Source organism: Callospermophilus lateralis, chromosome 11, assembly GCF_048772815.1.
Source record: "Callospermophilus lateralis isolate mCalLat2 chromosome 11, mCalLat2.hap1, whole genome shotgun sequence".
NCBI lineage: Eukaryota > Metazoa > Chordata > Mammalia > Rodentia > Sciuridae > Callospermophilus > Callospermophilus lateralis.
In genome coordinates, this window is record NC_135315.1 from 18,413,156 (window position 1) to 18,429,595 (window position 16,440).

The 16,440-nt window shown below is 49.9% G+C and overlaps 1 protein-coding gene across 1 annotated transcript; it reads left to right on the forward strand.

The window, feature by feature from the left end:
- Positions 1 to 351: 351 nt before the first annotated feature.
- Itga2b (integrin subunit alpha 2b) lies at positions 352 to 14,604 on the forward strand. The gene is made up of 30 exons (XM_076870118.2): positions 352 to 539; positions 2,317 to 2,438; positions 2,528 to 2,625; positions 2,746 to 2,911; positions 3,181 to 3,230; positions 3,305 to 3,350; positions 3,438 to 3,566; positions 3,938 to 3,985; positions 4,119 to 4,162; positions 4,314 to 4,367; positions 4,504 to 4,556; positions 4,739 to 4,950; positions 7,852 to 8,034; positions 8,273 to 8,318; positions 8,418 to 8,522; positions 8,606 to 8,661; positions 8,754 to 8,905; positions 9,093 to 9,218; positions 9,601 to 9,668; positions 9,800 to 9,947; positions 10,494 to 10,586; positions 10,850 to 10,929; positions 11,243 to 11,323; positions 11,554 to 11,653; positions 11,759 to 11,911; positions 12,023 to 12,145; positions 12,521 to 12,634; positions 12,890 to 12,991; positions 13,339 to 13,455; positions 14,551 to 14,604. Exons 1-30 carry the CDS (start codon positions 352 to 354, stop codon positions 14,602 to 14,604), a joined length of 3,111 nt encoding a protein of 1,036 aa, XP_076726233.2.
- The last annotated feature ends 1,836 nt before the right edge of the window (positions 14,605 to 16,440 follow it).

Here is a 16,440-nt window from a genome sequence, read left to right on the forward strand (position 1 = left end):
GTTACACTATCCCAATCAGTTGCTTTATACTAATGTGTTGTTATGAGAGATGGGGTGAATATTCAAAGAGACATAGTGGGGAAGCTGAAACAACAGGAGTTGATATGCTGCTGCCCACAGGAAAAGGGAGGAGTCATGGCTTCCCACCATAAGCTCCTACCCCCCAGGATGGCCTCATCCCCTTCCTAGTAATCCTAAAGATTATATGATCCAGGAGCTATAGCCCTTTTGCTCTGCCTGCTGCTCAGCAAATTACTTTGGGTTCTAGTTTGATAAGAAGACTTCTGTGGTGGAAATTGAAAGAAAGAGGAAAGAGCTGCCCATTTCTGCTCAGGAGGTTGTGGGAGAAGGATGGCCAGAGCTTTGTGTTCACTACATGCCTTCTGGCTTCTGGAGTGGGCACTACTGCTCTTGGGACCTAGTGCTGTCCCAGCAGCCTTGGCCTTGAACTTGGACCCTGTGGGACTCACTTTCTATACAGGCCCCAATAACAGCCACTTCGGATTTTCACTGGACTTTCACAAGGACAACCATGGAAGGTGAGCCTTGGGGGAGTTGGGTAGTACTGAGAAAGGACACCCCCCCCCCCCCGATACATACACACACTTACACTGCTTCTGTGGGCTTCTAGTTCCCCATTTGTGACAGTAGTTGAGGATTCTGGAGTTTATTTGGGTTAGGCTCTTGTCAGGAATGCTGGGGAGATACTGGTTCAGGTGAGGATGTCAGGGAGGAGTACCAATGGAGAGATAGGCACTGAAACTACAGCAAGAAGACAAAAGATAATTCCTTATTTTTTCCTTAAGTGTCAATTGTATGACACTTTATCCTCATCCCATCAAAAAGCATAAAGGAGTACCAGGCACAAAGGTGCATGCCTGTAATTCCAGCAACTCAGGGCAGAAGCAGGAGGATTGCAAGTCCCAGGCCAACCTTGGCAACTTAGTGATGACCTAAGCAAGACCCCTGTCTCAAAACACTTAAAATGGCATGGTAACACACTCCTGGGTTTAATCTTCAGGACCAAAAGGCGGGGGCAGCACACATCCTAAAATATATCCCCTCCTCCCCATACAAATTATATAGATATTTGAAAAGAAGCAATGAAGTGCTTCTTAGTATTGATCAGACTTTAGAATCAGTCTCTGTAGCTATATGACTTATTGTGGCTGACACTGGATTATCCAGTTTGGGAGACTGGTAATGGCAGATAGCCTTCAAGTAACAGTCATTTGGGGGATTTCCTCTGCTAAAGACAATTACTTCACCTAAAGTCAGGTCCTCTTCTGAAGGTGGCTTGCATTCAATGAGTGTGATCAATGAGAAGCATGCATTTTTTCAAAAGTGCTTGACTGGGACCATGCTAAATACCTTTTATAATTTTTTTTTTTATTGGAGATTGAATGTAGGTTGCTTTACCACTAAGCTACATCCCAGCTCTATTTTTTATTTTGAGAAAGGATCTTGCTAAGTTGCCTGGCCTGGCATCAAACTTAGAATTCCTCAAAGCCTCCTGAGTCACAGGAATCACACTGCACCTAGTTTTCCCCATACATTTATTTTATTTACTATGTGTGTGTGTGTGTGTGTGTGTTACTGAGGACTGAACCCAGGGCCTTGTGCATGCGAGGCAAGCACTCTACCAACTGAGCTGTTTCCCCAGCCCACATTTACTCTTGACAGAATTAATTGGTGTTATCCCTGTTATGTTTACATAAGACAAAACAGTCATCTAAACCTAGATCCTCAGCTCTATCAGCACCCATATCCCACTTTAGCTTCTCTCATTCTTCACCATTAAAACCAAGTCTTAAAGGGCTGGGGTTGTAGCTAGTGGTAGAGAGCTTGCCTTGTACCTGTGAGGCACTGGGTTCGATCCTCAGCACCTTATAAAAACAAATAAATAAAATATATTGTGTCCATCTACAACTTAAAAAAAAAAACAAAAAACAATTCTCAAGAAGGGATCTAGTGACAGTCTAAATAGGCATTCCAGGAAGCATGTGAACCTCTGGTTTTTGTTGGTAGTAGGAGGGTGGAGACAGTGATCAGCGTTCTAGAGTACTTTTTCAGCAGAAAAAAACACCATTTGGTGTTCAAATCAAACCAAATGGTTTTAGTCCAGCTCACTGGGTTACAATAGGCATGTGAATTCCCTTACTGAAAGTCCATTTCACTGTCCATAAAATGAAGATCAGTGAGGAAAGATGGTCCAGTGTTCCCCGGGCCACATGGCCTTCCCAGCACTGCTCCCAGGGCGGGCTACCAGGCAGGGTATGCAGAAATTTGCTCCACGCTCATCCAGCTTTTCTACAGAGTGGCCATCGTGGTGGGCGCCCCGCGGAACCTGGGCCCAAACCAGAAGGAAACTGGCGGCGTGTTCCTGTGCCCCTGGAATGCTGCGGGTGGCCAGTGCTCCCCGCTGTCCTTCAACTTCAGTGAGTCCCTGGAATGGAGGTAAAATGAAGGACCAGAGAGACATGAATGACCAAGGCTTCAACGCCCCATTCCTCCTTGTGCCCTCCAGGCGATGAGACCCGAAATATTGGCTCCCAAACTCTCCAAACCTTCAAGGCCCGGCAAGGACTTGGGGCGTCGGTGGTTAGCTGGAAAGACGTAATTGTGGTAGGCGCTGCAGACAGGCGCTGCAGACAGACACCAGGAGCCATCGGGGGCGGGGAACAGGGACACGTGGGGTAGCCTGAATCTCATGCCATTCTCCACTATACTGTGGCCCTGCTCCAGGCCTGCGCCCCCTGGCAACACTGGAACGTCCTAGAAAAGACTCAACAAGCTGAAAAGACGCCCGTTGGTGGCTGCGTCGTGGTTCAACTGCAAAGCGGGGGCCGCGCGGAGTACTCACCCTGTCGGTCCAATACCATGAGCCGGGTTTATGTAGAAAATTTTTTTAGTAAGCTCCGCCCTTCGTTTCGGCTCCTCCCACTCGCTGCCCTTTAGCTGGGCCCTTAAGCGGACAGCTCCCTAGGTCCTGTTCCCAGGTCCTTCTTTCAATCAGGCGTCAGCTCAGCTCCTGGCCCCGCCCATTCTGATCAAAGCCACGCCTCCACACTGCTCCCCAAGGCTGGGTCCCTATGGCACTCCGCTCCCTCCAGGCTCCAGGTTGGAGAGTATCCTTCATCTTCCGCCCCTTTGCTGATCCCTTTTCCTCGCCTTCTCTAGACGGAGACAAGCGATACTGTGAAGCGGGCTTCAGCTCCGTGGTAACCCAGGCAAGTAGGGACCAAAAGTGATGTGGGGCATCCCCGAACAGGACCCCCTCTCACGTTCAGTGCTTCCCTTTCAGGCAGGAGAGCTGGTGCTTGGGGCTCCTGGCGGCTATTTTTTCTTAGGTAAGAGCCCAGCGATACCAACTCTCTCCCTTCTCGCCTGGTCTCCCCTGCACTGGGTCACACACACCTCCTGTCCCCCACTGTTAGGTCTTCTGGCCCGGGCTCCAATTGCCGATATCATCTCGAGTTACCGTCCAGGCACTCTTTTGTGGAACGTTCCTACCCAGAGCTTTACCTACGACTCTAGCAAACCAGAGTTCTTCGACGGCTATCGGGGTAAACCTGCCACCTCCCCTCTGGGCTTCCCAGCATTCTAAGGGTCACCGCCCACCTCAGCGGTCAGATCCTCTCTGCCTGAGCCTCCAATCGTAGCTGGCCAGCCCCAGAACAGAGGCTCCCAGCTCAGTTCTCAGCCATTCTCCCCGCCCCGCCCTTTTCTCAACTCTGATGCACCCCATCTCTCCTTTTCCTCCTTGCACTCACAGTGAAGCCTCGAGCAAGGTTTACTTAGCCTTTTGATGGCTTCAGTTTTCCCGTTTACACAACGCAGGGTTTGAACTTGGTGGCTTCTGAGTTCCCTCCTTCTTTGTCTCCGGTTTCCCTCCCTGCTTAACGCTTCTGAAAACACTAACGTGTGCTGTTCTCAGGGTACTCGGTAGCCGTAGGAGAGTTCGACGGGGATCTGAACACTACAGGCAAGAAATCCACTTAGGGGCCGGGGCTGGGGAGCCCATGGGGAGGAGCATCTACCCGAATCTCCCCTGGGTGCGGAATGCGGGAGGGGAGGGGTAGACAGGTTCTGAAGATCTCATTCCCTGGACTCCCCAGAGTATGTCTTCGGTGCCCCCACTTGGAGCTCTACCTTGGGAGCGGTGAGTGCCCCCTGCCCTGCCACTCCACATTCAGAACCTGACAATCCTCACGCTGACAACTTGCGCCCCCAAACATCCTGCCCTTTCTCACTGGGAGCTGGAGGCTTCCAAGGAAGCAGGAATAATGGGCTCCATTGCGTTCTACGTGCAGGTGGAAATTTTGGACTCCTATTACCAGACGCTGCACCGATTGCACGGAGAGCAGGTGGGCGCCACGTCCCAGCTGGAGTGGCAGAGGCCCTGGAGCTGAGACCCCAAATATTTCATGGGATATGAGGGCAGATGTCTAACAGAGGGTGTTGAGTCTGGAGGCACGAACTAAGGTGCTCCCCATCTTGCAGGTGGCTTCTTATTTCGGGCATTCTGTAGTCGTCACTGATGTCAATGCAGACGGGTGAGGAGGAGAGCCCCACCCCTATCCAGTTGGGTCCCCAATTAACAGAGGTGGAAGCTAGCCTCCATCTCTTCTTTTCTCAGCCCTTCCTTTCCTGTGACTAACTAGGGAAGGAGGAGAAAGAGGGTGGGTGAGATTTGGCCCTCCTCTCTAGAATCCTAATCATTCCATCTGGCTCGCAGGAGGCACGACCTGCTGGTGGGCGCTCCACTGTACATGGAGAGCCGGGCCGACCGCAAGCTGGCAGAGGTGGGACGCGTGTACTTGTACCTGCAACCCCGAGGCCCCCACGCTCTGGGTGCCCCCAGCCTCCTGCTGACCGGCACACAGCTCTATGGGCGATTTGGCTCTGCTATTGCACCCTTGGGCGACCTCAACCGGGATGGCTACAATGGTAGGGAAGAGAGGAACCCCACTTGCTGCAGGGGGATTGACAGCCATCATAAAAAGCTGGACTCCATCTCTGGGCAGCAGGAGCCAGGAAAGGCTCAAGCAAGGAGTGACACTATCCTAAATGTGGTTTCAAAACCCAGCTGCTGAGTGGGAGCAGATAGGAGAATTAAAAGGAATCAATTAGAATGGATTTGCCCTAATCCAGGACAGATGACCACCTGGACAGCAGAATTTGGCAGTGAAGTTAGAGATGAGGGTGACTTCATAGATAATTAGGAATTAGATTACTAGGACTTGATGGGTTGTGAGATATGGGGTAAGGGAGAAGGAGGAGTTGGGTGCGTTGGTGGTGCTCTTCACTGCCTGGAACTCAGGCCATGACACAGGTCTGGAGGAGAAAGGAGGTCCAATCTCTTGAAGGGCTTGGGATCATTAGGTGGAAATGTCCAGAGAATCCTTGGACATGGTTTCCCCCACTTCTAGGAGAGAGGACTGAGTGAGAGGTAGATACTTGGGAAGAACAGTTCAGGTCTAGCCTGTGAAATGAGAAGAGGCCCAGGATAGAGCCCTCAGGAGTAGGAGCATTTAGGGGATACCCAGAGGAGGTGAATCAGAAAGAAACAGAATCAGAGTATCCAGAGGAGATAGAAGGAGAACCTTGAGATCCAATGACCTAGAATTCTCTCCAAGGAAGAGAATGCTTTAAGCAGGAGGAAGGATAGGATCACTGGCTGTGTATGCTATTGAAAGGTACAGTTAGATGGTCTGGGGAAGAATCCCATGGGCATTATCAAGAAGGAGGTCACTGGTGAGACTAACAAGAATCAATCAAGGGTGGGGTAGGGACAGAAGTTAGAATACCATGGGGCAAGGTATGAATAAAGGTGAAGAATTGGAGGCAGGCAGTATAGAAGACTCTTTCAACCATTTGACTTAAGAAGGCAAAAAGCAAAAGGATGATCATGGAAAGGAGGGAAGTCAAGGGAAGATTATTTCAGTTCAGAAGAATATGGAGTATGTTGAATGTGAAGGAAAATGGTCTTATGAAGAAACTTAGGGATAAGCCAGAAGAAGGTCCCTGAGAGGCAGGGTCAAGGAGGAGCACCTAATCAAGGATCATATGAGAAGAGAGAGAGAAAGTAGGTGTAAATTTATAAGACAACAGTTACACTGTTCCTCTTTATGAAGTAAAGATGAGATCACCTACTGAAGGAAGTGGGTGCAGGTAGCTTGTCAGAATGGAGCAGTTTCAAAATAGGTTCTGAGTAGAAAACTCTTCAGACTGCTGTGAGGCCTTGAGCCTCGAGGTCCCAGTGAAAGCTGGAGATCTGGAATTCATGATGCCCAATCTGAATTAGCCCAAAGTGGAATCCAAAGTGAAAACTGGCAACAGGGCAACAAGACCAAGGATATAACAAGGAAGATAAAATGCTCAGGAAATGAGAGGAGGAGGAGAGGGATCAGGAGAGAGAGGGGACCACAGCGTGAGGATAGGCTGTGGTGAGGGTGCTCTTATCTGGATGAATTCTGTGTAATTTGATTAGGAAAAGCAACAATGGTATTTAAAAGTAAAGAGCTGCTATACAGAAAACATATCATAAACCAAATTAGAGGACAAAGAAAAGATAATTGTAACACATATAGCAAAGTCCTTAATTCTTTCTTTCTTTTTATTTATTTTTTATTTTTTGGCAGTGCTGGGGATTGAATCCAGAGTCTTGTGCATGCAAGGCAAGCACTCTGCCAACTGACTATATCTCCAGCCCCAAGACCTTAATTCTTTTTTTTTTTTTTTTTTTTTTTTAAAGAGAGAGTGAGAGAGTGAGAGAGAGAATTTCAACATTTATTTTTTAGTTTTCGGCGGACACAACATCTTTGTTTGTATGTGGTGCTGAGGATCAAACCCGGGCCGCACGCATGCCAGGCGAGCGCGCTACCGCTTGAGCCACATCCCCAGCCCAAGACCTTAATTCTTAACTTGTGCAAAGACTTCTTTTTTGGTCAGTACTAAGGATTGAACATAGGGGGCATTCTACCACTGAGCTACATCCCCAGCCTTTTTTATTTTTATTTTTATTTTGAGATTGGGTCTTGCTAAGTTGCTGAGGCTGGCCTCAAAGTTTGCCATCCTTCTGCCTTAGCCTCTCAAGTCATTGGGATTACAGGCAGGTGCCATCGTGCCTATCCAAAGAACTTTATAAGGTTATCTTTTATTGAAAATATTAGTGCGCTGGGGTTGGAGCTCAGTGGTAGAGCACTTACCTTACATGCCCAAGGCCTGAGGCTCCATCTTCCATAGCAGAAAAAAAAAAATAGTGATAACAAGCTGGTGGTGATGTGACTCCAAGTTTGCATGGTGAAAGTGAAATAAAAAAATAGAAAAAAAAACAAAGGTCCATCAAGGAAGAGGGACCAATATTAATAAGTCTCAGTTATTTAGTCTTCTGGGATTCCATTTTTGCATCTAAAATAGAAGTAATAGGGGCTGCGGTTGTGGCTCAGTGGTAGAGTGCTCGCCTAGTACATGTGAGGCCCTGGGTTTGATCCTCAGCACCACATATAAATAAAAATAAAGGAATTGTGTCCACCTACAACTAAAATATATAAAAATAAAATAAAGTAGAAGTAATAATGCTAGATTTTCAGAATGAAAGGAAATATTGTCAATATATTCTCCTCTATAGATAGTAAGGGCTTTTACTATTTTGATAACAATTCTACTTGACTGGTCTCTCTCCTGTCAGATTGCAAACTCCCAGAAGACAGTGCAGCCACCTCCTTGCCCCAGACTTTGTAGCTTTCTTGACTCTTCCGGTCTGCCCACAGAAGAAGCTCAGGAGGGTTTTACAGAGTCTCTAGGGTGATTGAATGACAGACATTTCCTTTCTCTTACTCTTTCCAGATGTTGCAGTGGCTGCCCCCTATGGGGGTCCTAGTGGTGGAGGCCAAGTGCTGATTTTCCTGGGTCAAAGTGAGGGGCTGAGCTCACGCCCTGCCCAGGTCCTGGACAGCCCCTTCCCTACAGGCTCTGGCTTTGGCTTCTCCTTGCGAGGTGCCATGGACATCGATGACAATGGATACCCAGGTGCCCCTGAACTGTCTCCAGCAAGACAAGGAAGGCCTTATGGCATTTGCCAGAAGTGCTGACAGATATAGCTGGGGGCCAATGCCTGACCTAGTGCCACAAGGGCTCTGGGATGCAGGGGGTGGAGCCAGTCAAGCCTTCGGTGGGGGAGATGGTATGAGGCACCTCTGGGAAGATGACATGAGGACTGTACACTCTCTCTAATTGCCCCTTCTGACTCCTCTCCTAATGTCTACAGACTTGCTGGTGGGAGCCTATGAGGCCAGCAAGGTGGCTGTATACAGGTGAGCACTGGTCCAGTAGCGGGGTGGGGAAGGCCCATATGATCAAAGGAGGCCACACCAGGAAGGGTCACAATAGCAGGCTTCCCCTGATCCCATCAGAGCTCAGCCGGTAGTGAGGACCACTGTCCAGCTGCTGGTGCAAGACTCACTGAATCCTGCTGTGAAGAATTGTGTTCTGGAACAGACCAAAACACCAGTGAGCTGGTGAGGTGGTGGAGGGCATGGGCCGGGCAGGATCCAGGACCTCGGAGAGGCTCTAGCCCCTGAACCAACTCATGTCTTTGTAGCTTCAACATCCAAATGTGTGTGGGCGCCACTGGGCACAACATTCCTCAGAAGCTGTGTGAGTGTCATGGAGGAGGTTGTAGGGAAGCAGGTCTGGGCTTCCCAGAGGCTGGCCAGGGAGATCCTGATCCTTATTGTTTGCCCTGCCAGATATAAATGCTGAGCTGCAGCTGGACCGGCAGAAGCCCCGCCAAGGCCGGCGGGTGCTACTGCTGGACTCTCAACAGGCAGCCATCACTCTGAGCCTCGACCTGAGTGGAAGGCACAGCCCCATCTGCCACACCATTAGAGCCTTCCTTCGAGTATGTCCAGGCCAGGGACTGATGGGGCTGGGTGTGCCAAGCTTACCCACCAGACTTATTCATCCAGCCTTGGGGCACTGGGATGGGTGCTGTGTGTACAGAAATGGTCAGTAGGACATGGTCCCTACTGGCCAGGGAAGGCAAGATGTACAAGTACAGGATTGCCCAACTCTTGACCTCCTCTTAGGATGAGACAGATTTCCGGGATAAGCTGAGTCCTATTGTGCTCAGCCTCAATGTGTCCCTGCCACTCGAGAAGACTGGAATAGCCCCTGCTCTTGTGCTACACGGAGACACACATGTCCAGGAGCAGGTGGGTAGGGCAGAGGGGAGGCAAGGGAGGTGCAAGATTCCTGACAGGAAATCAGGATTAAGGTTAGTTAGTACACAAGTTGAAATGTGAATCCCAAAACCTTGATGTCACCTCTAAACCCTAATGAACCGCCCAAATCTCAATATCCCCTAAACTCTAATGTAAACTCATAAACCCTGACATCACCACCAAGCTCTCTATAGCTTGTATCAACCCCAAAGACTTGAGATCTCCACGTTCCTCATCTCAGGTTGTCTCACTCCCTGAGCTCTGACATGAATCCCAAGCCTGTTCTTGTCTTCCTAACCCTGATATAAACCACCAAACCCCCAAACCTCAAGCACCTCTAGCTGATCCATAAACCCTGCTATGTACTTTCTAGACTCGCATCATCCTGGACTGTGGAGAAGATGATCTGTGTGTGCCCCAGCTTTGGCTCACTGCCATAGTGTGAGGGAACCTCCCATTCTAACCCTGCCCCTTTGTCCCATGAAACCTGTTTCCCACCTGGGTCCTGGCTCCTCCTCCCAGACCCTGTATTTGGACTGAGCCTTCCTGACTTCACCCATTTTCCCCCACAGGATGGGCTCCCCACTCCTATTTGGGGCTGATAATGTGCTGGAGCTTCAGGTGAACGCAGGCAATGAGGGCGAGGGGGCTTATGAGGCAGAGCTGGCGGTGCACCTGCCCCCAGGCGCCCACTACATGCAGGCTCTCAGCAACATTGAGGTGAGTCCCCCACCCTGGGGCATTGCCAGGGACCTGGAGGGTGACTCTCAACCCCACAGGAGAGCTCCCATTTCGCTTATCTTTTGCTGTAAAAGATGACTTACTTAAAAAAAAAATTATATATATATATATATATATATATATATATATATATATATATATATATGAAAAACTTGATAATGACACAAAATTGAAGGCTATTATAAAACACCCAATAAGACTCAGGAACTAAATGTTAACAGGAATATCTTCTGGATTTCTTTCCAGTCTTTCACTCCAACATTGGCAGGTATTTACATGGTTATCTGTTTTCCATCCTGCTGATGTAGTTTATAACAATGGGGCTCTACTCTATGTACTAGTCTGTGTTCTTTTTAATGTTCAAAATGAAAATTCACTTAAAAATGTAATAAAGTGCACAGCAATACAGAAACTAGAATTCTGCCCCCCATCTTGGCACATAAGTCTCACAGATTTGCCAAGAAAGTGCCAGATACACATGGGCTGCTCTGTAACCCACCTATGCCTCCCAACTGTTCCAAAAAGGGCTTTGGGAGGCTCATCTGCAACCAGAAGAAGGAGAATGAGACCAAAATGGTGCTGTGCGAGCTGGGAAACCCCATGAAGAAGAACACCCGGGTGAGGCCTCTGAGGCATGCACAAACAGCGGGGAGGGGACACTGAGTTTGGAGTCAGGTAGCTCTGGGCTGGAATCCTTGTCTCATACTCCCTATCAGCATGTTCTTGGGTGAGTGACTTTCCCTCTCCAAGTGGGCTTCTGGGTAAAATGGAGATAATAATGGTAATTTTGGAGTGGGTGGGCTGGAGGCCATATTCAGAAGAGGGCTGCGCAGGGTGGAGTAGACATCTTGGCAGTGACTTTGGTCCTCTGCATCTCTCAGATAGGAATCACAATGTTGGTGAGTGTGGAAAACCTAGAAGAAGCTGGAGAGTATGTGTCCTTCCAGCTGCAGATAAGGAGGTACTAGACTGGGAAGCCCTCCTTTTCCCCACTTTCCCCCCCTCCTTTTCCCCACTTTCCCCCCACACTTCCTTACAGAAAGGTCTTCAGTGGTGTCTGTCTTGCATTTCCCTGTTCCCTTTCTTCCTCAGGGACTTGTTTCTGAGTCTTGGAGCCCTAGAGGACACCCCTCCACACCTGCCCAGTCCTATCTACAGTATAGCATGCTGTTTGGGAAATAAGCTCTCTCTGAGCCCTCTGAAATTCTGGCTGCACCCCAGAGAGTCACTGGGCTAGTCTACCTGACCTGCCTCTTCTCACCCTTCCCCTCCAGCAAGAACAGCCAGAATCCAAACAGCAAGGTTGTGCTGCTGGATGTGCCAGTCCGGGCAGAGGCCAGAGTGGAGCTGCGAGGGTGAGCAGTCAAGACTGGAAAGGGGAGATGGTGGAAGGGCTCTAAAGTTCAGGTGAGGAGCTGGGATGCAGCTCAGTGACAGAGTACATGTTAGCAAGTGTGGGGCTCTGGGTTCTATCTGCAGCACCTTAAAGACAAAAACACAAAGGAGTAAATTTAGGGGGCCATTGAGGGTTCCCTAAAGGCCCTCCAGGGGATCAAACTTACTCTGGAGGCTTGGGCACCTACAGGAACTCCTTCCCAGCCTCTCTCGTGGTGGCAGCAGAAGAAAGTGACAGGGAACAGAACAGCTTGGACAGCTGGATCCCCAAAGTGGAACACACTTATGAGGTAGGAAGGAGCCTCTGGGCCCCAGGCTAGGGTGAGAGGGTTCTAAGGGCTGTGGGTGATATGCTGAACTCCCTGCTCATCCTACTGTCACACCCCACCCGCAAGCTCCATAACAAGGGTCCTGGTACTGCAAATGGGCTCCACCTCAGCATCCACCTCCCTGGCCAGTCCCAGCCCTCGGACCTCCTCTACCTCCTGAATATACAGCCCCAGGGGGGCCTTCAGTGCTCCTCACAACCTTCTCCCAACCCCCTCAAGGTGAGAACTGGGTGGGTGAAAGACCTGAGGGAGTCCTCCGACCAACAATCACAGTCTCTGAGGTTAGGGACACAAACCACGGGGGAATTGATAGCTCCCTTGCCTCCCCAGCTGGACTGGAGGCTGCCCACGCCCAGCCCTTCTCCCACTCAACCAGTTCATCGCAAGCGGGACCGCAGACAGGCCTTCTTGCCAGGGCTCAAGCAGCCTGGAGAACAGGATCCAGTTCTGGTGGTGAGCACCCTGTGGTCTCCGGCTGGGGCCTGCCTGGGCCCAGGAGCCAGAGGGGATAGGAGGCAGGAAGAGCCCCCCTGGGACCCATAAAGTACTTCAAGGGAACAGGAAAGATGATGCCGGGCTGATATCTGGAGTTAAGCTTCCCAGTACATTAAAAAAATTGCCAAAGCAACGTTGCAAACATTCTGGGTATTGAAGGCTATGTGGTGACCTCCTCCTTCCAGCCTTGTCCCTGCGTTTCCTGGCTGTCGAGCAAACTGCCTGTAGAGACACCATCCGAAGCTCTAACCTGAGGCCCTTCCAGAGGGGAAGGGGTGAGGGGCAGGGGATAAGGGCCAGGAGGGGCTGGGGACTGATGACACATCCTCTCAGAGCTGCGAGTCGGCGTCCTGTACTGTGGTGCAGTGTGAGCTGCAGGAGATGGCGCGCGGGCAACGAGCCACCGTCACGGTGCTGGCCCTGCTGTCGCTGCCCAGCCTCCGCCAGGTGGGGTAGGGCGCGGGTGGGCAGGGCCTTGTGGAGGCGGGACCCGAGTTTGCTGGGAGAGGCGGGGCTTCGGGGGCGGGGACTGTGAGGCGGAGCTTCGGGGGGCGGGGACAGGGGAGGCGGAGCTTCGGGGGCGGGGAAAGGGAGAGGACGAGGTTTGGCTCCGGGGGTGAGGGCGGTATTCCCAGAGAGGACTCCGCCGCCCAGAGGCGTCCTGTGGCATGTGCAAGTGCCTTTTACCCCCACCCTCGGTAGAGGCCGCTGGATCAGTTTGTGCTGCAGTCGCACGCTTGGTTCAATGTCTCTTCCCTTCCCTACGCGGTGCCGGCGCTCAGCCTGCCCAGCGGAGAAGCCCTGGTGAGCGAGAGGGGACCACAGGGAGATGTGGCCTGCAAGACCCATTGGTATTCCTGTGTCGGTGCCCAGCCAGCGTGGGGGCAGGGTCTCCCTGGAGCTGAGGGGTGGTACGGGGAGGTGATGGCTTGGCTGGGGGTGGGGCGCGGTTAAAAGGCCCCAGGTGTGAATCTTTGAAAAGGTGGATTTCAAGAGAAGAGAGGGCTGGGTTGTGGCTCAGGTAGAGCGCTCATCCAGCAAGTGTGAGACACTGGGTTTGATTCTCAGCACCACATATAAATAAATAAATTAATAGTAATAATAATAATAATAATAAAAAGAGTCTGAGGAGACACCAGTTTTGTCCCCAGGTGCAGACACAGCTGTTTCGGGCTCTGGAGGAGCGGCCCATTCCCATCTGGTGGGTACTGGTGGGAGCTCTGGGTGGCCTGCTGCTGCTCACCATTCTGGTCCTGGCCATGTGGAAGGTAAGATGTAAAGGGTGGTAGAGTTCCCAGGTGGGCACAAATTAGGAGGCAGGGAAAGACCAGGCCTGTCCTGTGTACTATTACTATTGGAATGTCATTCTCTGAGGACCTCTTCAGGGCATAAACTCCTAGAAGGGGTGGCAACTGAAATTCTAAGGTTTTTAGACCCTTTGAGGAAGAGCCATCTAGAATTCCTGGCTGCTGTGGATAGGGTTAACTTCTTCCAGTTCTGTCCTTCCCTTCCCCTAGTGAGGTGAGAGAACAAAGGAATGGTCCTGTCCCTGCCCCTTGCTTCTTAGGAGATCCTGGAGGATCACTCATTGCTCTGCTCCTGGAGAATAGTGCCCAAGCCCTAGGAAGATGTGACGCTTTTAGGGAAAGCACACATTAAACCTGTAATCATCACATATCATCACATGCTTGAGTCAGTTAGAGACAAACTTCAATATCTAAGACAAAATCAGAGCTGGACATGGAGGCTCAACCTTGGTATCAGAGGCACAACCTTGTAATTCTAGCAACTCAGGAGGCTGAGGCAAGAGGATACCAAGGTTGAGGCCAGCCACAGCAACTTAGTGAAACCCTGTCTCAAAAATAAAATTTGTGGGGCTGGGGTTGTGGCTCAGTGGTAGAGCGTTTGCCTAGCATATGTGAGGCACTGGGTTCGATCTTCAACACCTCATAAAAATAAATAAATAAATAATGGTACTGTGTTCATCTACAACCAAACAACAAAAAAATAAAATTTGTAAAAGGGCTGAGGTATGGCTCAGGGCTAGAGCACTTGCCTAGCATGCTTGAGGCCCTGGGTTGATCCTAAGTGAACTCCAAAAGAAAAAGAAAAAAAAAAACAAAGAAAGAAAAAAAAAATCAGGGGAGAAAAAAATTTTTTTTTTTCCAGAAACCCAACTATATTAGTTGCCTGCCTTGTCTCTAAATAGGGAAAGGTTTCCAGCTGTGTGCAGTGGGGCTCAGGTACTGTGCTGGTCCAGGGAAAAGATCTGTGGCTGCTGGAACCCAGCACATTTTCTTACTGACACTTTGAGGCATAGGGATCATCTCTAGCTCCTAACTCCAGCCCCTGTGCACCCCCAGGCTGGCTTCTTCAAGCGAAATCGGCCACCCCTGGAAGAAGATGAAGAGGAGTGAAGCCCAGCCCAATGCTGTTCTGACTGCGTGTGGTGCCTGCTTTGCCTCCTCATCTCCAGCTTGCTCCCTAGCTCTGACCTCTACGGGTTGGAGCTGTTCCATGTTGGCCTTTTGGTGTCCTTCCTCTTCCAACAGAATAGGATCACCCCCTTTCATGTTGCCTAATAAAGACACTGACCCCCAAACCTAGTGAGCTGTCTCCTCTTGGGGTCCAAGAAAGAGAGGGGAAGTGGAGAGATATTTGCATATCTCTCTGGGGACCAGAGCTGATAGAAGTCTGAGCGAGAGTGTCTTTGCCAGGGCAGATGTTACAAATTACTGTCAAGGAGCAGAGTAGGGGCAGCAGATATGAGAGAGATAGGGTGGCAGGGCCTCCAGGCAAGACTGGAGAAGGGTAAGGGTGTCTGCAGGTGTATGTGTGAGTGGGGGTTGGGAGAGGCAGAGAAGGAAGGCTGGATGCCTGGTGGCAGATTTAAACAGAATAGTTTTCATGATTTTGAAGAGATAAATCTAAAATGCTCTGAGGCTTGGGAAAAATAACATGATCTCCTGGCCTCTCTCCACCCCTCAAAAAAAAAAAAAAAAAAAAAGTCTGTAAAACTGTGTTCAGAGTGAGGAGGGCAGAGGGAGGCTGATAGAGCTCTCAGCCTGAGGAGGGCAGTGTCACACCAAAGGAGGACAGCAAGGATTGTACTTACCCCCAAACCTTGCTACTACCACCCTGATGCTGTTCCTTCCTCCCCACTGACAAGAAGGGTCTTCTGATAATAAGGGGGTGAGGAATGGTAGACAACTTTCCAACTGATTCATGTGTTCCATAAATATTGAGCACTTACCATGTGCCTTGGACTATTCCAGTGCTGGGATGAAGTAACGAATACAATCCTTGCCCTCATGGAACTTGAATTCAAGTGGAGAAAGAATAAAGCAAGAAGCCATGCGCAGTGCTGCATGCCTGTGATCCCAGCAGCTTGGGAGGCTGAGGGAGGAGGCTCAAGAATTCAAAGCCAGTTTTAGCAAAAACACAAAAATGCGCTGAGGATGTGGCTTAGTGGTTGAGTGTCCCCAGTACCCCCCCCCAAAAAAAGACAATAAACCAAGAAATAAATACAGTTGGGCATGGTGGCACATACCTGTAATCCCAGCCACTTGGGAGGCTGAGGCAGGAGGATTGCAGGTTCAAGGACAGTCTTAGCAATTTAGCAAGATCTGTCTCAAAAAGATAAAATAAAAAGTCTGGGGCTGGGGATGTGGCTCAAGCGATAGCGCGCTCGCCTGGCATGCCTGCGGCCCAGGTTCGATCCTCAGCACCACATACAAACAAAGATGTTGTGTCCATCGAAAACTAAAAAAAAAAAAAAAAAAAAAAAATTAAAAAAATAATTCTCTCTCTCTCTCTCTAAAAAAGAAAAAAAAAAGTCTGGGGTTACTTCAATAGTAGAGTGCCCCTGGGTTTAATCCAAGTACCACACACAAAAAAAGAAAGAGAAAAAGAAAAAAATAGATAAATGTGTCAGTGGTGGTCAGTGCTATGGATGAAAATAAAGGAAAGGAGATAGTGATAGAACACCCATGGGGGTTGAGAGGAGCTGCCATCTTCAGGAGAATGGTCAGGGAAGGTGTCTTTGATGAGGTGAGCGGACAGGGATGAATAATGCATGCTGTGACATGGAGATGGTGTTCTGGCAGAAAGAGCAGCCAGTGAGGAGGCCCTGAGGAGCAGATTGTGTGTGTTCCAACAAAAGTAAGGAGGACAGCTGGGTGAAAGGTCCAGGAGAGGAGGTCAGAGAGGTAGGGAAGGGCAGGCAGGTAGGCACAGTTTTCGGCCATGGGTTG